Below are 22,451 nucleotides of genomic sequence, written 5' to 3'. Positions count from 1 at the left end.
AATTTAATATAGTTCCACTAGATGGCAGAAGTGAGGTGATGAAGCACTTTGCAGGCAACTCAGTTGAGTTCAAAGCAAACATGGTGCATTAGCATTTAACTGCTATGCTGCAAGCTAATGGAACAATAAGATGCCATCAGATTTGAAGTTAGCCCAAAGTTCTTTTAGAGCATTTCCATAAGCAACTTTTCCAACATTTCATTTGTCTACTTTGCTTTCAATTGTCTTCAATGTTTCAGTTTTTTAAATGTCTTCCATTCTTTAAAAGCTGTATGTTGTCTTTAAATGGATATTTGCAACTACTATGTGAAGCACATAGAATAGAATAGATCTTTATTGTCATTGTCACACATGTACAACGAAAGTGCCAACCGATCAGTGCATAAAATAAAAAATAAATAGAATAAAAAGATTAAAAAATACAAGCTAAAAACCTACAGAAGAACATACACATTGAGTTTGAAGCACATTGTATGAATAAAGCTGTCTTGCTAATTAGAATTGAAAGAAACCAGAGACCATTTGAGCTAATAGGAGCACATTCAAAAGTTGACCCAGAGCATGACCTCCGAAACAATGTCAGATGTTGAGCGGTGATATGTCATCCGATTTTACACACAGACCTTGCCCTTAGTTGGACAAGATCCTCATGAAATGGAGATTTAGGATGAGACGTTACTAATCATTGACATATTTCGGTCAATCATCAACTATTGCAGCCTTCGCTATTTTCGGTGGATTTGCATATATTTGATTTCCCAAAACCTTCCTGCTAATTTAACAAACAGGATTCTTCCGAAGAACATAAAAAGAGGTGTCATTTTGCGAAACGGTTCTGCGTGACCTTTGGCCTCACATTGATTTGTATTGTCGTGCACCAGATTATTATCCTCACTTGACTAATTGTTTGACTTTGCTGCTCTGCTCGTGCTTTCATTAAACGTCACCAACCTGTTTGCGCACCGCCAAATCGACTGCTTATCCAACCGAGCAAAGATTCTCTCTTCACCTTTAGGATCTAGTTTTTGCAGGTTCATCTACAATCAGCGACAGACATGCACCCCCAAAAATGATCATCGACGGTGGGGTGAGGGGATGCTCTGTCCAGTAGCTACACATTTCAATTAGCCACAGAATCACAACGTTAGCCACTGTTTTACTCGAGTCTATGCTAGCTAGCCTACGTTGCAGCTTTTTACTGGTGATAAAATCCTGATATTCCAGTTTGGCCCCAGGCTCCAGTCAGATTCTAAGTTTCATCCTCGGCTTCAATGGGTTCCTACGGCTACAACCTGTCGGGAGAGCGGTACTATGCAGCCGTATTGTTGCGTTTGACTATTTGCAGGATCATCAAGATTAGATTCTAATATGTTGCTACAGTGATGGAGGAAACACTGCACGTGACCTTTCTTGTCTGTCAACTTGGCAGAAGTAAGGAATTTATTAGGCTAGACCAAGGGTGTCAAACTCGTTTTTGTCACGGGACGCACTTCTTGTCATGGTTTCCCTCGTAGGGCCATTATGACTGTCAAAGTCGTCTATATACATACGGTACAGGCTACACAACTATCTGATGAATACCTTTTTTTCCGTGTATAATGCGCAAAATCTAATTAATTTATTATCCTAAAATCTGGGGTGCGCATTATACATGGGTACAAAAAAAAAATGTAATTAAAAATTGTTCAAATTGTTTAAAAAGATGAACGGTAATCAAAATTTATGGCAATAGCTCCATTTTTAAAAAGTGAAGATAATTGGTAATGACATCAATTCGATTCAAAAATTTGTCACCATATAAAAATGATAAGGCGGGTAGTATCTGGCCCCCGGGCCTTGACTTTGACACCTACGGGCTAGACCAGGGGTGTCAAACTCGTTTTTTTTCGCGGGCCGCATTGTAGTCATTGCTTCTTTCAAAGGGCCATTATGACTGTCGACCCATATAAATGTATGAGCACCTCATATTATATGACGGCTACAAAACAAACTCGTTTTCAAATCAGACGAGTAAAAACTGGTCAAATATTTAAAAAATAAATATTAAAAGTGAAGACAATTTGCAATTCTATTAATGACACACGAATCGGATGCACAATTTGTCTTAAAATGATGTGGCGGGCCGTATCTGGCCCCCGGGCCTTGACTTTGACACCTACGAACTAGCTAGACACTAACAAAGTAACAAATGAACACTGCAACCCAGCAGCAACACACCGTATAACTATTTGCGAGCATTTTTTTTTTTTTTAGATTAGCTAAAGCCTGTACTCGTCAAAACATAGCTAGCTTAGCAAATAGCTAAAAGCAGGTAAGGCTAAAGCTAGCCGGCGTTTAGCTTGGACGGTGACTTGGCGGAATGGGCGGGGCGAGCGGCTTCCGGCAAGCTTGACTTCGATTGGGGGGGGCGCGTCATTGAAAGTTTTAACTGTGGGTGTCGCCTTTTACGTGTCAAGCTAGCCGCCCTGCACACTTTACTCTTCCAAGTTAAGCGGCGGTAATGCCTACTTAGCGCCCAAGCTGATCTTTTTAGGAAGGGAGGAGGAAGCGTAACTTTTCCCCACTGAAAACGCTGCCTTTACTCGAGTACAACTGCTGCTTCCCCCGATGACGTCCTCGTTGTCCGCTTGGTTTTGGAGCGAGAAATTTTGGCTTCCCCAAAATGTTTCCTGGGCGGATCTGGAGCATCCACCACCTGGCGTGGATTACCCTCGAGTGGGAGACTTGCTGTACGCCCTTCCGCTATCCGTGGGGATTTTTGTGCTAAGGATCTTATTCGAAAGGTAAAACTCGAGACTTCCGTCGACAGCTCATTAAACAACACTCGAAAAGGGAGCACAACACAGGTTAAGTCCGCGTAGAGCTATATTACAAATCTATATTTAGATAACACGGGTGAGATGACATGAGGTCAACTAGATCTACAGAAAATAGTATCTAACAATGTGTCAGTCACGTGGTCCATTCGGGCGTCTCTTGAAGAACATGTTATGATTGAGAATCCCGCGGCCTGTTGAACTGTTTTCTTTTAAATTGGTCAAAGTTGAGTTAACGATCAGGCCCAAACCCTGACTGCGTTTCTCCCGAATCTGGGGGAAACTATAAACAACGTGGGATTAAAACGAGTCGGTTGAAGCAGATCGTCTTGTGACATCCATCAAGTTTTTGGGTCCAGGGAGATCTTCCCGTCTCTATGCTCACATGACAGCAGGTCATTAGGTGCAACATTCCCAGGGATTTCTTGTTTCCCATGCCTTCCCCAAATGTTCTCCTTCTAACACCATTTTGTAAACTAGAGGCTCACCAGATTGGCTAAAGGTTAAACTAAGTAGTTAACTCTTGCCCTGTTTGAATGTCTTGCTTAACTACAGCATTTCTGTGTCCCTTCCCCCACTTTTTTTTTTTGGGCCTGTGTGTGTAGGCTAGTGGCCAAGCCCTGTGCCCACATACTCCAGATTCAGGCGGGAGTGCAGCGACAAGCCCAGCCCAATGCTGTCCTGGAGAAGCTGTATCAATCCAAAACGGTAGTTATTTCGACTAATGTTATGATCCCGTGGTACCGCCCCTCCGTTGGAATTTTGGGACTTTTGTGGTCATTCCTGTCTGGTCCTCGCTAGTGTCCAGATGCAAAGCAACTGGAAGGACTTTCCAAGCAACTGGACTGGGATGTACGGAAAATACAGAGATGGTTTCGCATCCGGCGCAATCAAGACAAACCCAGCATGCAGACAAAGTTCTGTGAGAGCATGTAAGTTTTAAAATGTGGACATTTTAACCACCGTAATTTTCTGACTATAAGTCGTGTTTTTTTTTTCATAGTTTGTGTGGGGGGGGCGACTTATACTCAGGAGCGACTTATATACATATATATATTTCACTTTTTTGGGCATTTTATGGCTGGTGCGACTTATAGTCCGAAAATTACGGCATTCATAAAAAAAACAAAAAAAATACTGTTTATTTTTTTCCCCCCCTTCAGGTGGCGGTTCACATTTTACTTGGGGATTTTTATTTATGCCATTCATCACTTATGGAGGGTAAGTGAAGCTGAAATGATTATCAAGCTGTTTTATGGCATTAACCCCGATCGACGTGTTTCTTTCAGTCGCCCTGGATGTGGAATACCCGACGATGCTGGGACACGTATCCCTTCCAGGTTCATATTAAGTTCTTCCACATGCTAATCTTATGGAATTATTAAAGGTCTTTTTTTATTTGACCCTTTCCTAGCATCAGAGTCATCAACAATTGAATCACTATGTGGCCGAGCTGGCTTTCTACTGCTCCCTGATGTTTTCCCAGTTCACTGACATAAAACGTAAGGTGGGTCAGCACAGGCACGAAAAACTCCTACCGTCACCATTTCTGCCATGTCATTTCATACGTAACCTCCGTGTCGATTTTCGTTATTGTCGGAGTGTATTGGAATAAGCCGATGACGGATTTTCTGGTAAAACAGGTTGGGCGACGGTAGCGCGTGGTCGCTCGGCATTTTGCTTCTCGTTGGCCGTTAAGCAGAGGTGGCGAGTCGTGCTTCCTTTAATTGGTTACATTTTCTCCAGGAACTCGTGGGGACAACTTGTTCTTGTCAGAGTTTCTTAAATGCAACATTGTTTGGACTTGAGCATCTTCGTTAAGAAGTAACATGAGCGACCGTCTGCTCGCTATTTTTAATCTGTTTTTTTTTTTGGTTTGTTTACTTTGTCTTGTCGCCTGAATCTGTTTCACCAATTAACTCATTCAGTACCACTGACGACTATAGACGTTAAAATTCTATTATAACAGGGCTGGCTCCATGCATGCCATATTTTTAAAAAAAATCAATCAAAAATTCACACGTTTTATTTGAATCGTGGATATTCCCATGAAGGGATTTGTGTTTTCGTATCATTTTCACACGTTCCAAAGTGATCCACCCATTTTGTCTTCATTTCATCCACGTCAGGATTTCTTCATCATGCTCGTGCACCACCTGGCCACCATTTTCCTCATCACCTTCTCCTACGCCATCAACATGTTAAGAGCAGGCACTCTGGTCATGTGTGTGCATGACGCATCAGACATCTTCCTTGAGGTAAAGAGAGGATTTTGTTGGAGCATATTTTTGGTGGGTTTTTTTTTTTTGAGTCCGTTTACAAATGTAGTCTGTTTGCCAATTTGGGGCAGATCTATTCTGACAAAGAAAATTGTTTAAAAAGTCCTAAAGCATACAAATTTGGAAAAAAGTACCGTATTTTCCGGACTATAAGGCGCACCTAAAAACCTAAAATCTTCTCAAAAGCCGACAGTGCGCCTTATAGTCCAGTGCGCCTTATATATGGACTAAATTGCTAAATTCAAACTGGCCCGAAGCATTGTGTCATGAAATCAAGCATAAGTGGCCTGCTGAAGACTATGAATCATGAATCAAAAAGACTATGGATCATTATTTTGTGACTATAAAGAAATTTGTTGCATCTGAAGTTGAAATAAAAAAGATAAAATGGAGAATGATTTGATTTGGATTAAAAATCTGACATGATGCATTAATGGTGCGCCTTGTAGTCCGGTGCGCCTTATATAAGGATTAAGTTTTAAAATGGGCCATTCATTGATGGTGCGCCTTATAGTCCGGTGCGCCTTATAGTCCGGAAAATACGGTACACATCATAAATGTTTGAACTCGACTGTGCTTGGTCTCGGATTTTGTAAAAAAAAAAAAAAATGAAAACGCAAATTAGTCGATTAAAGTATGTTTCTTTTTTTCATCATCATCAAGCATTTTTATACGACTTTTACTCCCGAGCGACGTTTAATCCGAAACGTACGATATCGTGGACATTCCATACGACTGAATGGTTCAATTGTTTGAGCTTAACGTGATTGTTCCATTGGTATGTTTGACCGCTGAATCATAAAACCTCCGAATTCTCTTCTGATAAGTTTTCACGATGACTGCGTGACTCCGCTCCCGAGGACACCGACTTTATCGTGATACTGATAGCATTTCATTGCCTACCAATAAATTGTGATCTGTGTCATTGAGGAACGATACGAGTCTCCGCGCTTACATAAGCACTTTATTTTTCTTCAAGTGAATCCTATGCTGCTGTTTGCTTTCTGCCTATCACTGATGTTACTATTTCACACAGGCAGCCAAGCTTGCCAACTACGCCAAATACCAACGGCTGTGCGACGGCCTGTTTGTGGTGTTCAGCATCAGCTTTTTCATCGCTCGCCTTGTCATCTTTCCTTTCTGGTGAGACAAATGTTTTGTGACAAATTATAGCGATGAATCGGCGCCCTATTGATGGATGACATATTCAAATCAATATCTGTACGCAGGATTATTAACAGCGTTCTATTTGAGAGCTGGGAGATGGCAGGCCCATACCAGGCCTGGTGGGTGCTGAACGGTTTACTTTTGGTCCTGCAGACTCTTCATGTTATCTGGTTCTACCTCATTGCGCGCATTGCAATTAAAGCCATATTTAAGGGAAAGGTGAGTTGGGCTCAACATCACATCAGTCGACATCAAGTACCGTATTTTCCGGCCTATAAGGCGCACCGGACTATAAGGCGCACCTTCAATGAATGGCCCATTTTAAAACTTTATCCTTATATAAGGCGCACCGGACTATAAGGCGCACCATTAATGCATGTCAGATTTTTAATCCAAATCAAATCATTCTCCATTTTATCTTTTTTATTTCAACTTCAGATGGAACAAATTACTTTATAATCATAAAATAATGATCCATAGTCTTTTTGAGTCATGATTCATAGTCTTCAGCGGGCCACTTATGATTGATTTCATGACACAATACTTCGGGCCAGTTTGAATTTAGGAATTTGATCCATATATAAGGCGCACCGGACTATAAGGCGCACTGTTGGTTTTTGAGAACATTTTAGGTTTTTAGGTGCGCCTTATAGGGCGGAAAATACGGTAGCTTTATGTTTTTTTTTTTAATATTTCCCAGCGCTGCACTTTTCTTACGTACGCCACATCGAAATGCAAATACTGATCTCCGCTGCCCCTTTGCGACGTCTCAGGTGGCTAAAGACGAGCGCAGCGACATCGAGAGCAGCTCAGACGAGGAGGTTCATTCCAGCGGCGGTAAACACCCCAATCAGGCAAGAGGGCCCAGCAGTAACATCAATGGAGAAAAGCGTGACCGCTGAGGACAAAGTGTGGGAATTCACTCGGGTGGATTGTTCACTTCCATTGTGCCTTTGCAAGTCACCATGTCACCTTTTTGACCGTCGTAGAAGATAACCAAAGAAAAGACTGTGTGCGGGATACAGCTGATCCTTTTTACACGTTGTGATGTTTACACCTGCTTTATGCTTGCAAAAGTGACCAGAAAAAAATGTGGGAGCAAACAAGTTGGGTTTGCCTTTATCGTTGTTTGCGTGTGTGTGTGTGCGTGTGTGCGGGCTAGTGTTTGTCAGAAATTGCGAAACAGATCGACACAAACTGTCAATACCATTTCATAAAATGAATTACATTTTATTACAGATTGTATCTTTTTTTTTTTTTTCTACAGCTAAGAAACAAATCCCAGAATCTTCCTTAACACTTCAGACTTTCAGGATTTCCAAATACAAAATATATTTGCTGTATAAAACACTATTGTACCAAATAAATAATGTTTTAGGAATTGTTATAATTTTTTTGTAAATGTTCAGATGAACTTGACTTTCCAATTTCAAAAAAACATTAAATACATTTTGTGATTTGCAAGCCCTCCTTTTGTTTGGTATCATACACATTGCACTCGATTTTAAGATTTGAATTACTTTCAAAGTATTAACACATTTATTTGTTTTAAAATACATATCTTGTAGCTAAACGTCCTGGGTTTAGAGCAGACAAGTGCTTGGCAGAGCAGCAGTGCCCCCTGGTGGCCTAGATTATTTTACAGCTTCAGCCATTTCAGCGTCAAGGAATATCAAACTATCAGACCTTTGTGTTTGCAAACAATAAATATATTCGTCAGAGTTCTTGCGGGTAGCTGAAAATAGTTGCAATCACTACTAAAACTAAACTAGAAGCTTTCTAAAAATAAAAACTGTCACATTTTGTACCTCCTTATGATGACGAAATGTTTACGATTGTCATTTTATGATTTTTTTTTAATGAATGAAAATTCAGCGGCGCACTTTGGACTATTTGCACCTTTTTCGAGTCTGGTTTAGTACTGCTAATGTAAACTAAACTGAAATTTTATTTCATATCAGAGATTCACATTTCGTAATGAAAGGGTAGACTTGCGCATGCGCATATTCAGTGTTTGGCTTTCCCGTCCCCTCTGAACCTGACAGCCCGTTAGCTTCGCTTAGCTTAGCTACCGCTGCTCGCCGGTTGGCAATGATACAGCAAACAAGGACTCCATAGGACATACGAATTGTGCATGACAACGCTTTTTCACACAGGCGCCATTTAGTTATCTTTGTCACTTGATCGCTGGTGGAGTGTAAAAATCGCCAAGTTTGTTTTGGGGAAGAGGAGGACGTCTGCGACTCGGCGACCGATTTCATGCGACATAGGTTGGACAGCTCGGAAGCTTCGTAGACCACCTGACCGCAGCCAAACTATTTACGGCTAAATCTTCTTTCTTGCATTTGGCTCCGTCTGTGTGATATAAAAGATGCATTAAGGTACGATAACTGTGTTTAGTGAAAGGAGTTGTTCCCGCTGACCTAACAGGGCTAACCAGTGGCTAGCAGAATTTCAAATCCATTTTTTCCAATCTCTTTTGTGAGGAGCTTCTGAGTTAGCACATCCTAACTCGAAGGACTTTACAGATGGATCTTGAGCATCATAATCTAGCTAGCATGATAGCTGAGCGTTAGCTACTAGTTAAGAGTCAAAAGCCCACCGGTAGTTCTCCAAGGATCCCCCAAAACCTGAAGCCTCCTGTTGGCAGGGATGCACCATCAGGACTTTTGTGGAGACCCACCCCCTACTGGTAGCAGGAAAACTGTGTTTCATTACCGCAGGGGCAGCGGCGGCGGCGGGGCACCTGCCTCCTCCACTGGTTCTGGAGTCAATGCGCTTGAAGACAGTCCCCCTGCCGGAGCCTCCTCTCCGGGACCCCATCAACAGCCCGCGTCCCAAATGCCTGGAGCTCAAGTGAAGAAAAAGAGTGGCTTCCAGATAACAAGTGTCACGTCTGCTCAGATCAACGTAAGCGGCAGTAATAGTTTGGCCGACGACACCGAGAGTTATGACGACCTGGACGAGTCCCACACCGAGGACTTGTCCTCTTCTGATATACTGGATGCGTCAGCGTCCCGAGCCACAGACACCGGCGTACCGGAGAGAAGTTCATCGGACGAGACATTAAACAGTCTCCATGGTGTTGACACCCCTGGCCTTGTGTCGCCCAATGAGCCTCCGTATCCACATTCCGGCCAGGGAGCCCAGAAGCATCCCACCATGGTGAACGGGACAGTACCCCATCATTTGTATCCTCAGCAGCACAGTCATCAGGATCCCTCTGATAACCTGGGAGGAGGTGAAACGTCATTGTCAGCACCGTTGGCTACCTCAAGCCAGCCGCTTTCCAAAACCGGAGCGACCCCATCCCAGAGACCACCGGGGTTGGATAGCTCCAAACCCACAGGAGCAACAACACAACCATCAGCCCCTGGTGTTGGACGGACAACTGCGGACGCACATCCGAGTCTCCCTTCTGTCACTCCGCTTCCCCCGTCCGGCCAGTCGGGTTCTGACCACACCGGCGTGAGTGGACCGCCAGCTTCCGTTGGCGGCGCAACAGGCCAGTCGGCCAGCGCGTCCAACGCTCAGACGACTACCGGCTCTCGTTTCAGAGTGGTCAAACTGGACACCAACTCCGAGCCCTTCCGCAAAGGACGATGGACATGTACCGAATATTACGAGAAGGATATCCCACCGGCGGCGGCGACCGCTGAGGCACCCAAAGCTGCAGAGTCGTCCGCAGAGACCGAGCCCGCTAATGCGGGAGTAAGTCCGAGTCTTCCAGCTGTCCAGCCGCCTCACACACTGCAGCCTTATCAGCTGCCGAACCAGGACTTCTCCGGTCCTCATACGATGCAGAGCCCACCGCAAGTTCCGGCCCAACCCAGCACCCTCGCCTACGTGTCACCCCAGGAACTAGTAGGTGCAGCTCAAACGAAGATGCTCGGGGCAGCCGCCCCACAAGTCGGAATGAACCACCCCCCCTCCCTGGTGTCTCCTTACGCCGTGGAGCAGCACCAGGCTCAAACCACGGGAGGTTATGTTGCGCCTCAGCTGGGTGGTCTACAGCCAGACTTTATCCAACCCACTGCTCCGTTCCAAACCCAGGTGCAGCCTCCCGTGGCGCACGTGAGCGTGTCACCGGGTTCGGCGGTCGCGGCAAAGCCGCTTGGCAGCCTGGCACAGCAGTCGCCCCGTCAAGGTCATGTGGCTCCATCTGCCGTGGAAAGCTCCGTCGCCGGCCCGCCGCCGCCTCGTCCCCTACATCTGGCTCCAGCGGCGCTGGGGGCCCAGTACTTGCCTTTGACTGCACTTCAAGCCGACCTACAGCCCCTTCTCACCCCAGGCGGCGCCCTCTACTCGGCCCCTCTGGCAGGAGGGAGCTCCCTTAAAACATCTCAACTGGAAGACGCGCAGAAACTTCTGTTTCAGCACCAGGCCCTGCTCGGACTTCCCAGGTTGGGCGCCGCCGGAGTCGGAGCGACGGCCGCCGACGCCGGCGTCACTGCCAGAAGCTTGGCCCACATGGGGATGTCCGTGGAGGCCAGCGCTTTTGTCGCTGCTGCCGCCGCCGCTGGCTTGAGGACTCAGCACGCTGAAGGGGAGGAGGACAGGTGAGATGAGATCTACCGGCTTCTTCAGATTCTCTCTCGAAATAAATCGCTGTCGATGAGAAAACGAAGCTTCGAATTGGCTTCATGAACCACTTTAATGAATTCAGTTGAATTAACCACAGCTGTTGTCTGCAAGTCGTCTGTTGTCCATATCGTCCGTTTTTAAAAATCTCTCATTGTATTTGTCTGGTTGTCTGCTCAGTTGTTGTTGTTTTTTCTTCAAGTGGGCCGCAACAGACCATCTTTGGTGTCAGCCTTTTCATCCAAACACTCGGGAATTAATTTTGTTTTCTTTGCCACCAAAACATCATTGGGATTTTCCGCCGTTCGTCTTTGCGTGAGCTTGTATTGCTAAGCTTTTATATTTTGATTCCTTTTTTTGCTTTGGCTCCAGATTCTTTGGATGATTGCCACTTATTCTATCGGATTGCTTTGAGCAAGCAGGCATGTTGGCACCTTACTTGATATTTTCTGGGAATTGAAAAACAAGCGTGTTTGAAAAGCAACAGGCAAGGGTGCGCCTTGTCCTTGGAAACTTCCGCCGACTGACACGTGCTTATGTATTGTGCCTCCATGTCGTCCTCAAAATCTGTTGGCAGGAATTTGAACCCGCGGGTGGTGATATTATTATTCTGATATACCGTAAATTCCGGACAATAAGCCGCGACTTTTTTCCAAAATTTTGAACCCTGCGGCTTATAGTCAGGTGCGGCTTATACAAGGATTTTTTTCGTGATTTTTGTGATGACTTGATCACTTCTATACACTGCGGTATCTTGAAGAAAAAAACAACAACAAAAATACTATTTTGAAACACTACTATGGCTGCTGCTTATTCTGGCTGTGTTGCTTGTGACTATTATGAGCTTTAGTAGGAATGCACGCTAGGTGACCTTCGTCACAGGCAATGTTGAGAAAGACATGTTAAAGTATCTTATGAAAACTTTAAAAAGGCTTTCTGTGAACGGTCTTTCTTTGTAAAAAAAACGCGTGTGCACGTGTGGCTTATAGTCTGGTGCGGTTTATATAAGAAAAAAACTAAAATATCCCCCAATTTTAGCTGGTGCGGCTTATAGTCCGGAATTTACGGTATATTATTCTGATATTATTTTGAAAAACTGCCGCACCACGTCACAAACATCATTTTTACCGACGAGATGTTTGACAGCAGTTCATGGATGTATCAGATAGCAAAGTCCGCCTGCTGCTATCAACCATAAAAGGATCCATTTGTCATTTCTTTTGTCACTTTTATGACCGTGGCCATTCACTTGCGTGGAACAGTTTCGATTGAGCGAGTCATTGCACAAGCTGTTGTGTTGGCTTCACTTTGTCATCAACGTTTACACCGGGCTGAACAAACGAGCTTGTGTATGTTTGGCGGCTTTTCCCTAATATCGTTTCTTTATTTGCTCGTTTGACTGGTTTTGGGGAGTGTTCTTTGTTTTCTGCGTTGGGGATCATTTTGCATTCTTGGGATTCTCAGTTTGGGGTTTTGGCTAGTTGTTTTGGAACACTTCTTAGGCCCCAATTAATTATTTTCTTGCTGTCGCTTAATTACAACATAATTTATACTTACGACGTATTCGAACAACTCGACAAAATGGCGAGCTCGCTATTAAAGGACACAATAAAAGCGGAGCCTTTGATTCCCTTCCACAGCCATGTTATTCCAGGGTTCGCCACACGGGGGCAGTGTCGGCTTGCAATGCTTCCACTGTGCTTTATATAATCATCTTAACGTGTTTTTTTTTTTTTAAGAGTTGCTTACCTAAATGTGCTTTTCTCACCACTTTGGGGTCTCTTCCCTGCACGCAATGCGAGAACGAATCGGGCGCTTTGAAAGTGTTTCCATCTTACTGTCAAATAAGTGCTGATTGATTTTAAAATCCATCCTTGTGCTTAGAAAGACTTGCCTCCTTAAATTTGGCTTCTTAAGTCGACCAAGAAAATTGGTGGTACTTCACAGATTAAGAAAGAAAAGCAAGATGACATTCACGTTTGCGTGCCTCTCCTTCCTGCTTCTCCTTCTTTCTTCATGTTGATGCACTTGGTGCTTTTGGATGTTAAAAAAAACTAAAACATCAATTTCTCTGTTTTAAAAAAAAAAAAAAAAAACACCTTTCTCTAAAATCAATACTTTGTGTTCTACCTGTTCTAACCATCTCAAACTCTCCCTCTTCCCAATGGGCGTGGTTCCAAATGGAGTTCTAGCCACAGAAATGCATGAATTATTGATCCCAAATTCTTGGCACGACAGCTTTGTTGGCCTCCCTATAAATCGAATGTCTCCTCTTCCCTCTAAGATGGAAATCCTCGCATGGTTTCACTAAAGGGGCGAAAATGTTGGACTTTATCTCTCCTCCGGTGAACCATATGGCAGCGGGCTGCTTACGTAAGACATTGCGTGCTGGCTCCGGAGGCTCTCGTGAGATTTGGGCTTTTGCTTATCTGTCTTTAGTGCGTGTCTTGCCAACGGCGGAGGGCGGGCTTGATCCTCGATTGCAAACGGAAGCTTCCTCATCTGGAATATCGTTCCCGTGTCCAAGCGCTCGTGACTTTGTGGCACATCATTGAATATCATCAGGACTTGAGGACAAGTTATGGAGAAGTTGACAGGGGAGTGAGCTAATCACACGTAAAAAGGAGAAAAAAAAAATGGACGCCAGTGTGAGCTCCATTCTTCACCCTCGAACCATATATGGGTCAGCCCTTTATAGTGTTTTGGACGGATGGGCCCGGAATGAAAGAGTCCCATCTGGGCTTCCTCTGAATTCACGGCGTCACGGTCTCACCGTATTGGTTGAGCCGAAGCACCAGCGCCGTCTACGATTGGCTGAAAGTGGACCTATCTCAACATGGCCAAGATCTCCCTGAAACCGGTTTATAGCCTTTTGTTCTGACAACCGTCTCCTCACCCTCTTTGAAATAAACAGCACGCAGTAAACTCCTACTGTAAATAGAAAAACATTAATTTAATTATTAATTGAATTATTCTCACTTTGCTGCCACATTTTGAGGCAAGCTAGCTAAACTCTTGTCTTGGCTTTAGTCTTTGTCCGCCCTGACTCACATGGAGATGCACGTGAGGCCAGCGGAGCTGTGTGTGTGTGTATGGCCAATGTATGTGCACTAATGCCAAGTGACAGCGCAGCCACTGGTGCACCCGCTATAACTTCAACGTCCTTCGCGTTTTGAACATCCGAGCTGTTGTTTCCTCAGTTGGCTTTTCCCACCCAAAACCGCTTGGAGCGTTGCAGGCTTGGAGTGTCTCGCTATTTCTTGAGAGCATCTTGTTGGAAACGCTGGGCGGGGCTTGATGACGCTAAGTGGGTATGTGGTCGAAAAGGGCTCATCCCATTGGATGGATTGCTCTAATCTCTCCTGACAGTTTACATAACAACACAAGGGGAGGTGATGTGAATCTTACTGGAGTGACGTCACACTTGAGCCTCTCACCACGCTACTAACCAGTCTTGGATTCAGACACACTCCTTTCCCCCCCGTCCTCCTCGGGCGCAGTCCCGGGACTACGTAGCGGGTCAGACTCCCCCCAATGTGAAGCGCCGAGGGGGAGTCAGGGGGGTCGGGTCTGGAGGAGGCGCAGCGGTGGTGCTTGTTTTGGGTGAGGGGTCGGGGCGGGGGGGCGCCGCATGGACTTTTTGTTTTTACTCTGAGCATCAATGAGAGAGAAGGGGCTGGCCCGGGCCGGAGGAGCGCAGGGTCGCGACGCCATGGCCGTGAAGCTTCTTTTCTGGGAGCTGGAGAAGCATCTGAAGAGGTAACGACGGAGTTCTTTTGTTGTGCGCTGGTGTCGTTCAACTGCAGTTATGTCGGGCGGGCTTTCAAGTTCGACTCCCTGTCGCAATGTGTCAAAACAACCCCTCAGCAAAACGCAGACCCCGACCTGTCTGATCTTCTCTCTGTTTGCACGTGCAAGCCGAGGTCCCCGTCTTGGTCAATGACTGGCACAGCTGAACATCATGTTCAGCTCTCGTGTTAGCGTCCTTATTGCACTGCCCCCTAGTGGCCCAACAAAGCATGTCACTCATCAACATACAGTCAAGGCCCTGTCTGCTCTTTCATGGTATTCATGAATTGACCAAATTCATGTTCATCACCAATTATTTGTGTGGAAAAAGTCAATTATTCCCCCAATGTTTAGTTTGAGCTATTTCTTTAGAATGCCACAAGATGGCGCCCAACACCTAGCTAATGGAAACGTAGTCATTGGTGGCAAGTGGAGGAGCCTGGGTTGTTAGCAGATAAGGGAGGAGGTGTTGGAGGCTCTGATGGGAGTATGTGGTTTAACTGGATCCTCCAATTAACTATTTGTGCTCTTTGTCAAAAGTGTTGCCATAGTGATGGCATCAGTCCTCCTAACTAGTGATTGCTGCAGAAGCACCTGCGGTGATGTCATCATGTGTTTTTTTTGTGATTTGATCAGCTCCTTGGGAAATTGATTGTTTGCTTTCAATTCCGTTCATTTGCCATTTTCAGTGGCAACAGCAAGTGGCAAAATGGCCGCCACCTGAGATGGATCAAAACGGGTGCATTTGATTTGATCCTGGATTCATATTCCACAAACGCAATATTAATCGGAATATTGCATTGAGTGGGGGTGCATGCAACATATTACTGTCAACAAAACATTTTGATTAATTACACCTTACAAAACAATTTGATTTCTTTACACTTTAGCACTTCGAGATTCCCCCGAATGTAAAGTGCGTTATAAATATAATTTATTATCATTATTACTCGAATGCTCTTTAGATTTACAACACAGCGCTATTTATTTGCCAAAAAGGTGTAACAAGAAAATGTTTTGAAGAGGACACGAACTGATTTTCACTTTCTTTCAACGCGAACAATTTCTCATATCCGATTAAATTATGAGCAGGACTGACCAGAAGGTGGCGACATTTTCTTTCAGTGTTTCTTTTCAACACCATCAAATGCGTTCATGTATTTAAAAAAAAAACCACTATGTGTCACAATATTAGGCTATTATAACTGCAGTCGGTATCTCTATTAAAATTCTGCTTTCCCCCAAACTGATACTGCCGCGGATATTGTCATGCAAATGAGCCTTGCTTGCAGCCAATCAGGCGGCTGCTAGCGACCCCCGTCCTCCCCCCCCTCCCTCCCGCACGCATTCGTCAGCCCTCCCTCCTTCGCTTGCACCTCTCAGTCTTTGTGCTGATCTCGGCGGCCGCGGAGCTACAGAATGCGCTCCGGTTTGACATTTCTTCCGCCGGACGTCTTGTGAGCCGGGCCGAGCCGCGGTGGCGCGTTGATGGACCGGATAGCATGAATTCGCAGTGTTACACGGTGGCGATGGACCTTGGCGTTTGCCAACTGCGCAATTTCTCCATCTCCTTTCTGTCCTCCGTACTCGGCAAGGAGAGCGCGTCGGTCAGGCTTGACAGGAGGTAATTCTTCTTTTGCGCTAAAACCAAACTCTTTGCGTGCGCTATTATTTTTTTTTGTGTGTGTGTGTCTGGCTCCTTTGTTGCGTTACCTGCCGCAACAATCGTCCCGTCCTGCACCATACTAGCGCCTTGCAGACCATCCAGTTGGTTCACGATATGCTTTGAATTGTGTTTCAGCTCTTCGGGTGCAAGTGTCGTGGCCATTGACAACAAGATTGAGCAAGCCATGGTAAGTAGTTGTCCTCATCCGCACCATTACCTCGCTCGTGTGAGCTTCCACTGGCGTTACGTAATGCCGAGGCAAGTCCGGCCATTTGTTTCCTCCTAGTGTTTTTCGCGATACAATTTTGGGGGTAGTTAAATGGATTATTTAGAATCGTTATTTTGAATGAACCTAGGCCGCCTTAATAGGGAAAGGGCGTCAAAAGTCGGGAAGGTAATAACTTGATATGAATAAGGCTCGTCCATAAACCGGGATGAAGAATAAGATTGTGGCCGTGCACTGTCACGATTTGGACGGATGATGTGGGCCAAAGTGAGATTCACACGCTACATCCCCTCCTCCCACATCCCCATCCCCATCCTCTCCTCAGCAGCATGTTGCTAGGCAGGCAGCGGCCTCCCCTCCTGTCGGTATAAATAACTTGGCCAGCGATTGGCTCCTCCCACTCGGCACGGGAACATTTTGTTCCGTGGCTGCACAAAGAAGAAGGGATGCTCAGATTAAAACGTGCTAATCCCCCTTCGGCCATCGTCGTCATCATCTCGGGGACGCTGGGCGTACAGCGTCCCGGGTCAAGCTCGCTCGGGATGTTGCGAGACGTGGCCGAGTCATTTTTAGAAGTTGAAAAGTTTCCAGGGGAATGAATAGAAGAAAAAGTAGGTTTTGTCAAATTGAGGCCTGGCTCTTAGGGAACGTAGATATCAACCCATCCATTGTTGGGTGGCGTGTGCATTATTGATCACTTTTGAATGAGTTTCAGTCAAATTCATATATATTTTTATTTTTTTTTGCAATGAAAGAATTGATTGTTCAATAGAATGTGATTACCGTATTTTCCGGACTATAAGGCGCACCGGACTATAAGGCGCACCTTCAATGAATGGCCCATTTTAAAACTTTGTCCTTATATAAGGCGCACCGGACTATAAGGCGCACCATTAATGCATCATGTCAGATTTTGAATCCAAATCAAATCATTCTCTATTTATCATTTCTATCTCAACTTCAGACGCAACAAATTAATTTATAAGCACAAAATAATGATCCATAGTCGTTTTGATTCATGATTCATAGTCTTCAGCGGGCCACTTGTGATTGATTTCATGACACAATGCTTCGGGCCAGTTTAGATTTAGGAATTTAGTCCATATATAAGGCGCACCGGACTAAAAGAGAGAATTTTAGGTTTTTAGATGCGCCTTATAGTCCGGAAAATACGGTAGTTTCTAATGTCAGGCACGTGGATATCGTCTCAGTGTTCACTGTGAGAATAAAATTGCACTATCTCAAAGTCACGGGCCGAGGTTGTTTTAACGAGTCCCCCCCCCCTCCCTCCCCCTCCCTCTCAGGACCTGGTGAAGAGTCACCTGATGTACGCCGTGCGCGAGGAGGTGGAGGTGCTCAAGGAGCAAATCAAGGAGCTGATGGAGCGCAACACTCAACTGGAGCAAGAGAACAACCTTCTCAAGACCCTGGCCAGCCCCGAGCAGATGGCTCAGTTCCAGGCCCAAGTCCAGACGGGCGGCTCCCCCACCGGCGCCGCTCTGCCGCCTCAGGTCCCGAGCTCGGCGGGAACCGCGCAAGCCCTCCCCTCTGCACAGAACTCCGGCTCGTCCGCCTGAAGAGAAAGGATCTCTGTACTGTGAACCACCAACTATGCCACCATCCCGAGGATCCCCATCAAGTTTTTTGTCGCACATTAATTTATTCCGCCTTGTCTCGTGACTTTTACCTGCTTCGACAATCGCGGTTGTCATGGTGATGGTGGGGGGTGGAGCACCAAGCGGGCATGAATTGAAGCCCGGTCAGTGTGGAACATGTGCCAACGTCAGCCCTCCACCTCGACCCAGCGCACACATTCCATTTTTGTTCCCCCCCCCCCCCCCCCCCTACATGCACATGTCGCTGCTAACGTTAGATGAACTTTACCGGAGGACTTGCCAACCCCCCCTCGGTTTTGGGAATCATTTCAAGTTGTGATGCTCCGGGATGGACTGCATTACGTGTGTTGGTGCCACTTGACTTTGTACTTGGAGGGCTCGGTGTTGTTCTCTGGTGTCACGTTGCCCCCCCCCCATCGCCCCCTCCCCTGTTGGAAAATGAATTCAATATTTATGCAGGGAATCAATGTTGTTGTTTTTATAGGGTAAACCGGGGTTTTACTTTCCGTTTGCTCTCGTCGATGTAATTTAACGTCCCGGTGATGTAGAAAAGAGGAATAACGGAGAAGGAGACCATCGGACTCTTTGTACAGATCAAACATACTTCTGCAAAAGTGCCTGGTTTCTAACCATAGATACATATATAGTCTCTTTTCAGTTGGTGTCAATATATTTGTGGATATATCTATCTATGGTTCGCCAGGTGATGAAGTACCTGTGATGTCAGCTTACCCAGGATGGGAACAGATGAGGATCGTTGACCTCGGCGCTGAACGCTGTCTCTCCTGCGGTGACTGTATTGTCACTTTGCTCACTCAAAACAATAGCGACTGTTTCTCTTTGCCGATGTTTGTCTCTTACATTGTTTTGTTGAAGCGATGGAGGATGTTTGACTTTTTTTTTGTGCAGCCAATTATTTGTGTTGCTACCTGGACTCAGAGGACACACACACACTTGGCAAATGGAGGAATGCCTCGTAGAAAATATGTCAATGTTTTTGTGCATGTTCCTCAGCCCATCACAAATGTGACGTAACAATTTGCACTAGACAGTTGCACCTCAAATAAAAGTGAAAACAAAGAAAAAATGGACTGTCTTGGTTCTTTACTGGTAATATAATAAAACAAGCTAAAATCCAGATTTTAATTGCTGAATGTAAATTTATAAACTGCATCAATGTGTGTTAAAAGCCTTTTTGGACGTTCAAGAGTTCATCCTTTTTTTTTTTTTATCTATAGATTTGCAAATATTTAGTCAATTTCACTTTGTCATGGGGTGTTGTGTCTAAAGGGGGATGAATTTAATCCATTTTGGAATAAAGCAACACGAATGGATGGATATGTATATTATTATTTATTTATCCATTCATTTATTTTTAATATTAGTAGTATTATTGTCTTAAGTCCAATTTCTTTGTCACCGACTCTTCTGTCTATGCCGTGGTCCTTCTTACGCATGCGCATCACACACCAGAACGTTGAATTTACGTACTCAGTCCGGATGTCTGCGATTGGCTCCATAGGAACAAGCCTCCGTACAGATCGCGTGTTGGCCACGCCCCCAGCTCGCTCAATGTCACGTGGACCGTGCACGCTTATGTCTTGATCGGGAACGCGCCTCAGCGCGCGGTGACGACATTTGGATTCCAATGCACACTTAAGATTTGATTTGATCTATTTCGACATCATTCAAAGCCTACAGGTCATTTACATTTGATAATAATGTAATATAATATATATATATAATATAATTTTCTTAAGATGTATGCCATAATCAGCAATAATAAAATAATAAAAGGCTTGCAATATTTCAGTTGTAATGAATCCAGAATGTATGACATTTTTCTTTTTTCATTACATTACAGAAAATAAAGAACTTTTTCACAATATTCTAATTTTCCGAGACAGTCCTGTATAAATGAATCGGGAACTCTATTCCGAGTCGAAAACTAATAAAAAAAAGAAACATTTGTCAACCCCTGCATTGTAATAGAAGATTATGCAAATTCCAAGATGAGTAATATACTGGAGAACAATTGCTGACTTTGGTCTACCCTGACACAGACTTTTCTCTCCATCTTGGTCTAATCTGCTCCAAGGATCATATACTGAGGGGGTCCTGCTCTCCTGTCCAGCTGGCACTTTCGCAAATCCCATTTCATTGACAAGGGGTGTTTTCTTGAAGTGTGCTGCAGCCGTGGATTATCCCCAGCTAATGCTCGAGACACAAATAACATCGTTGACGATGCATTGCCGACCTGAACATATTTTAAATGAACAACAAATTTCAGAAAACGTCACAGGCACCTAATTATGTCATTATTTTGGTTGCCTCAATATGTCACTGGAGATGAACATTAATTGGAGTAAATAAGATCTTTTTCAGATCATTTCCACACCTGATAATCTCTCATGACACACTGTATGACCTATTGTATGACCAAATAAAGATGTTCTCCCAAAATCAGCTTATCATCCATCGCCTGGCCCCGACCTCCTGCTATGCAGTTTACAATGCTGAGCGAGCAGGTGGCTTTTCTGATTCCAGCCTGGACAGACCCCGGCGAAGACAGATAATCCCAACCCGGGTCAGCGCATCGCCAACATGCTCCATTTATGCACAATGCTGGAAAATACACATCAAGTAATACTGAAGTTGATTTAAAATGGCCTTAGTGGATACAAAGTGGATTGAATTTGAATTAGAAACAGTTTGGAACACTTTACAGATTCAGACAACGGCAAAAAGAAAAAAAAGATAAAATCCTCATTCAAGTCATTGATCCTCTTTTCTGAATGGCTACCGAGAAAGTGTTTGTTTACTACCGTAATTTTCGGACTGTAAGTCGCACCGGAGTATAAGTCGCACCAGCCATAAAATGCCCAGAAAAGTGAAAAAAAGACATATATATGTATATAAGTCGCTCCTGAGTATAAGTCGCCCCCCCACCCAAACTATGAAAAAACAAACGCGACTTATAGTCCAAAAATTACAGTAGTTGTGCCACCGGGATCATATCACGCCATTCCGGAAGGGAAAAAGTCGATACCCATTATCGTTAAGGACAGCGAATGCTGAGTCACTAGAGGGATGTTTTTATTAACAGCTCCATGCCGAATTAGCATAGCAAGGATGTCAAGGTCAGCTCAGAACTGCGACACTAATTAAATCCAGTTCATCACGTGTCAGATTTTTGGGGCCAAACCGCTCGCAGATGGCCGACGAGTCGATTCGCCGGCGTCGTTGCTGTGAAAAGCGTGCGAGCCACACAAGTGCAGAAGAGATCCGTGACTGTAAATACGCTGAGCTGACGATGTGTCGTAATGAGAGCTTCAAAAAAAAAAAGTCCTTCCTCGGCGTCCGCTCACGCAGGAACAAAGTCTAGACCTCGCCACCTCCAAAATAGCCTGACCTCCACTCGGGCTGGAAAAGTTGTGCCATTCTGAAGCCATGAGTAAATTGATTCCTCGAGAACTTGCAAAGCCCGTCGGAGAATCTCTCAAAAGCGACCTCCGACTTGTTTGCCGGGAGGGAAAGTGCTTTGTGGCGAGATCATTTGACACAAGCGAGTGAAAACAAATGCTGACTTTCCTTAAAAGTATATTTGTTCTGGAATCATGTTTCAATTCCGCAAACAAGCCTGCTCTCAATAGATTATTTTTCTCAGTTGCTTCCACTGGTTGATAACGACGAATACTAAACTCTGATCATTAAAAAAAAAAAGTTTTCTTCTCTCTTTGAAACCTTCCTGTTCTTGAACTGGCCCGTGAGTCCCACCACGCAAATATAAACATTGGCTTTCACTGCTTCCTGTTTGTCAGCTATTTTTGATAAATAAGTAAACAAGGATATCAAAATGTCCACCTCCATATTTTGGAATTTAAATTCTATGTGGCTATGACTTACAAAACTGGCAATAAGCACGAAATTGAAAAATCATGAGCATGTTTGACAAATAAGCCCCAAAAATATTGCCCATCACACGTTTTCATGGTGGCTTCTTCTTCTGGTCATAAAAATACTTCTTTGACCTAGTGGAGGTTTATCAAGTCTTGATGAGTCTGGTTAATCAACACATGCTGAGTCAATATTTAGGTCAACACCACTGTAGACAATGGAATATGGCAATGGCCGCCCCACCCGACCCACCATAAGCACTCACACTTAAAGCTTTGAGAAGCACAGGATGTTCCAGCGCAATCCGGACTCACACACACAAACACTCATCTGACTTGTGTTTGCTGTCTGGATTACACATGAGCCATAAAAACACATGCACAATTGTATTTTCATGCTTTGTGTGGCAAGAAT

General features: G+C 44.6%; 2 protein-coding genes across 4 annotated transcripts; both read left to right on the top strand.

The window, feature by feature from the left end:
• The first annotated feature begins 2,394 nt into the window (after positions 1-2,394).
• LOC133149944 (ceramide synthase 5-like) lies at positions 2,395-7,726 on the top strand. The gene is made up of 10 exons (XM_061272180.1): positions 2,395-2,783; positions 3,422-3,524; positions 3,618-3,748; positions 3,980-4,037; positions 4,106-4,156; positions 4,231-4,323; positions 4,946-5,074; positions 6,132-6,238; positions 6,325-6,481; positions 7,036-7,726. The coding sequence occupies exons 1-10, from the start codon at positions 2,608-2,610 to the stop codon at positions 7,162-7,164; spliced, it is 1,134 nt and encodes a 377-aa protein (XP_061128164.1). The 5' UTR covers positions 2,395-2,607; the 3' UTR covers positions 7,165-7,726.
• Positions 7,727-8,262: 536 nt separating this feature from the next.
• zgc:65895 (uncharacterized protein LOC393546 homolog) lies at positions 8,263-19,227 on the top strand. Of its 3 annotated transcripts, none has more exons than XM_061271862.1 (3): positions 8,263-10,821; positions 16,434-16,485; positions 17,829-19,227. In XM_061271862.1, the coding sequence occupies exons 1-3, from the start codon at positions 8,915-8,917 to the stop codon at positions 18,099-18,101; spliced, it is 2,232 nt and encodes a 743-aa protein (XP_061127846.1). In that variant the 5' UTR covers positions 8,263-8,914; the 3' UTR covers positions 18,102-19,227. The 3 variants fall into 3 exon arrangements, with proteins under 3 accessions (XP_061127846.1, XP_061127850.1, XP_061127849.1); XM_061271866.1 differs by lacking the exon at positions 8,263-10,821 and adding an exon at positions 10,828-14,602; XM_061271865.1 differs by lacking the exon at positions 8,263-10,821 and adding an exon at positions 15,990-16,256.
• Positions 19,228-22,451: the final 3,224 nt, after the last annotated feature.

This window comes from Syngnathus typhle, linkage group LG2, assembly GCF_033458585.1.
Source record: "Syngnathus typhle isolate RoL2023-S1 ecotype Sweden linkage group LG2, RoL_Styp_1.0, whole genome shotgun sequence".
Classification (NCBI taxonomy): Eukaryota; Metazoa; Chordata; class Actinopteri; order Syngnathiformes; family Syngnathidae; genus Syngnathus; species Syngnathus typhle.
Note: the sequence above shows the minus strand (reverse complement) of the source record. Positions and strands in the feature narration are given on the sequence as shown.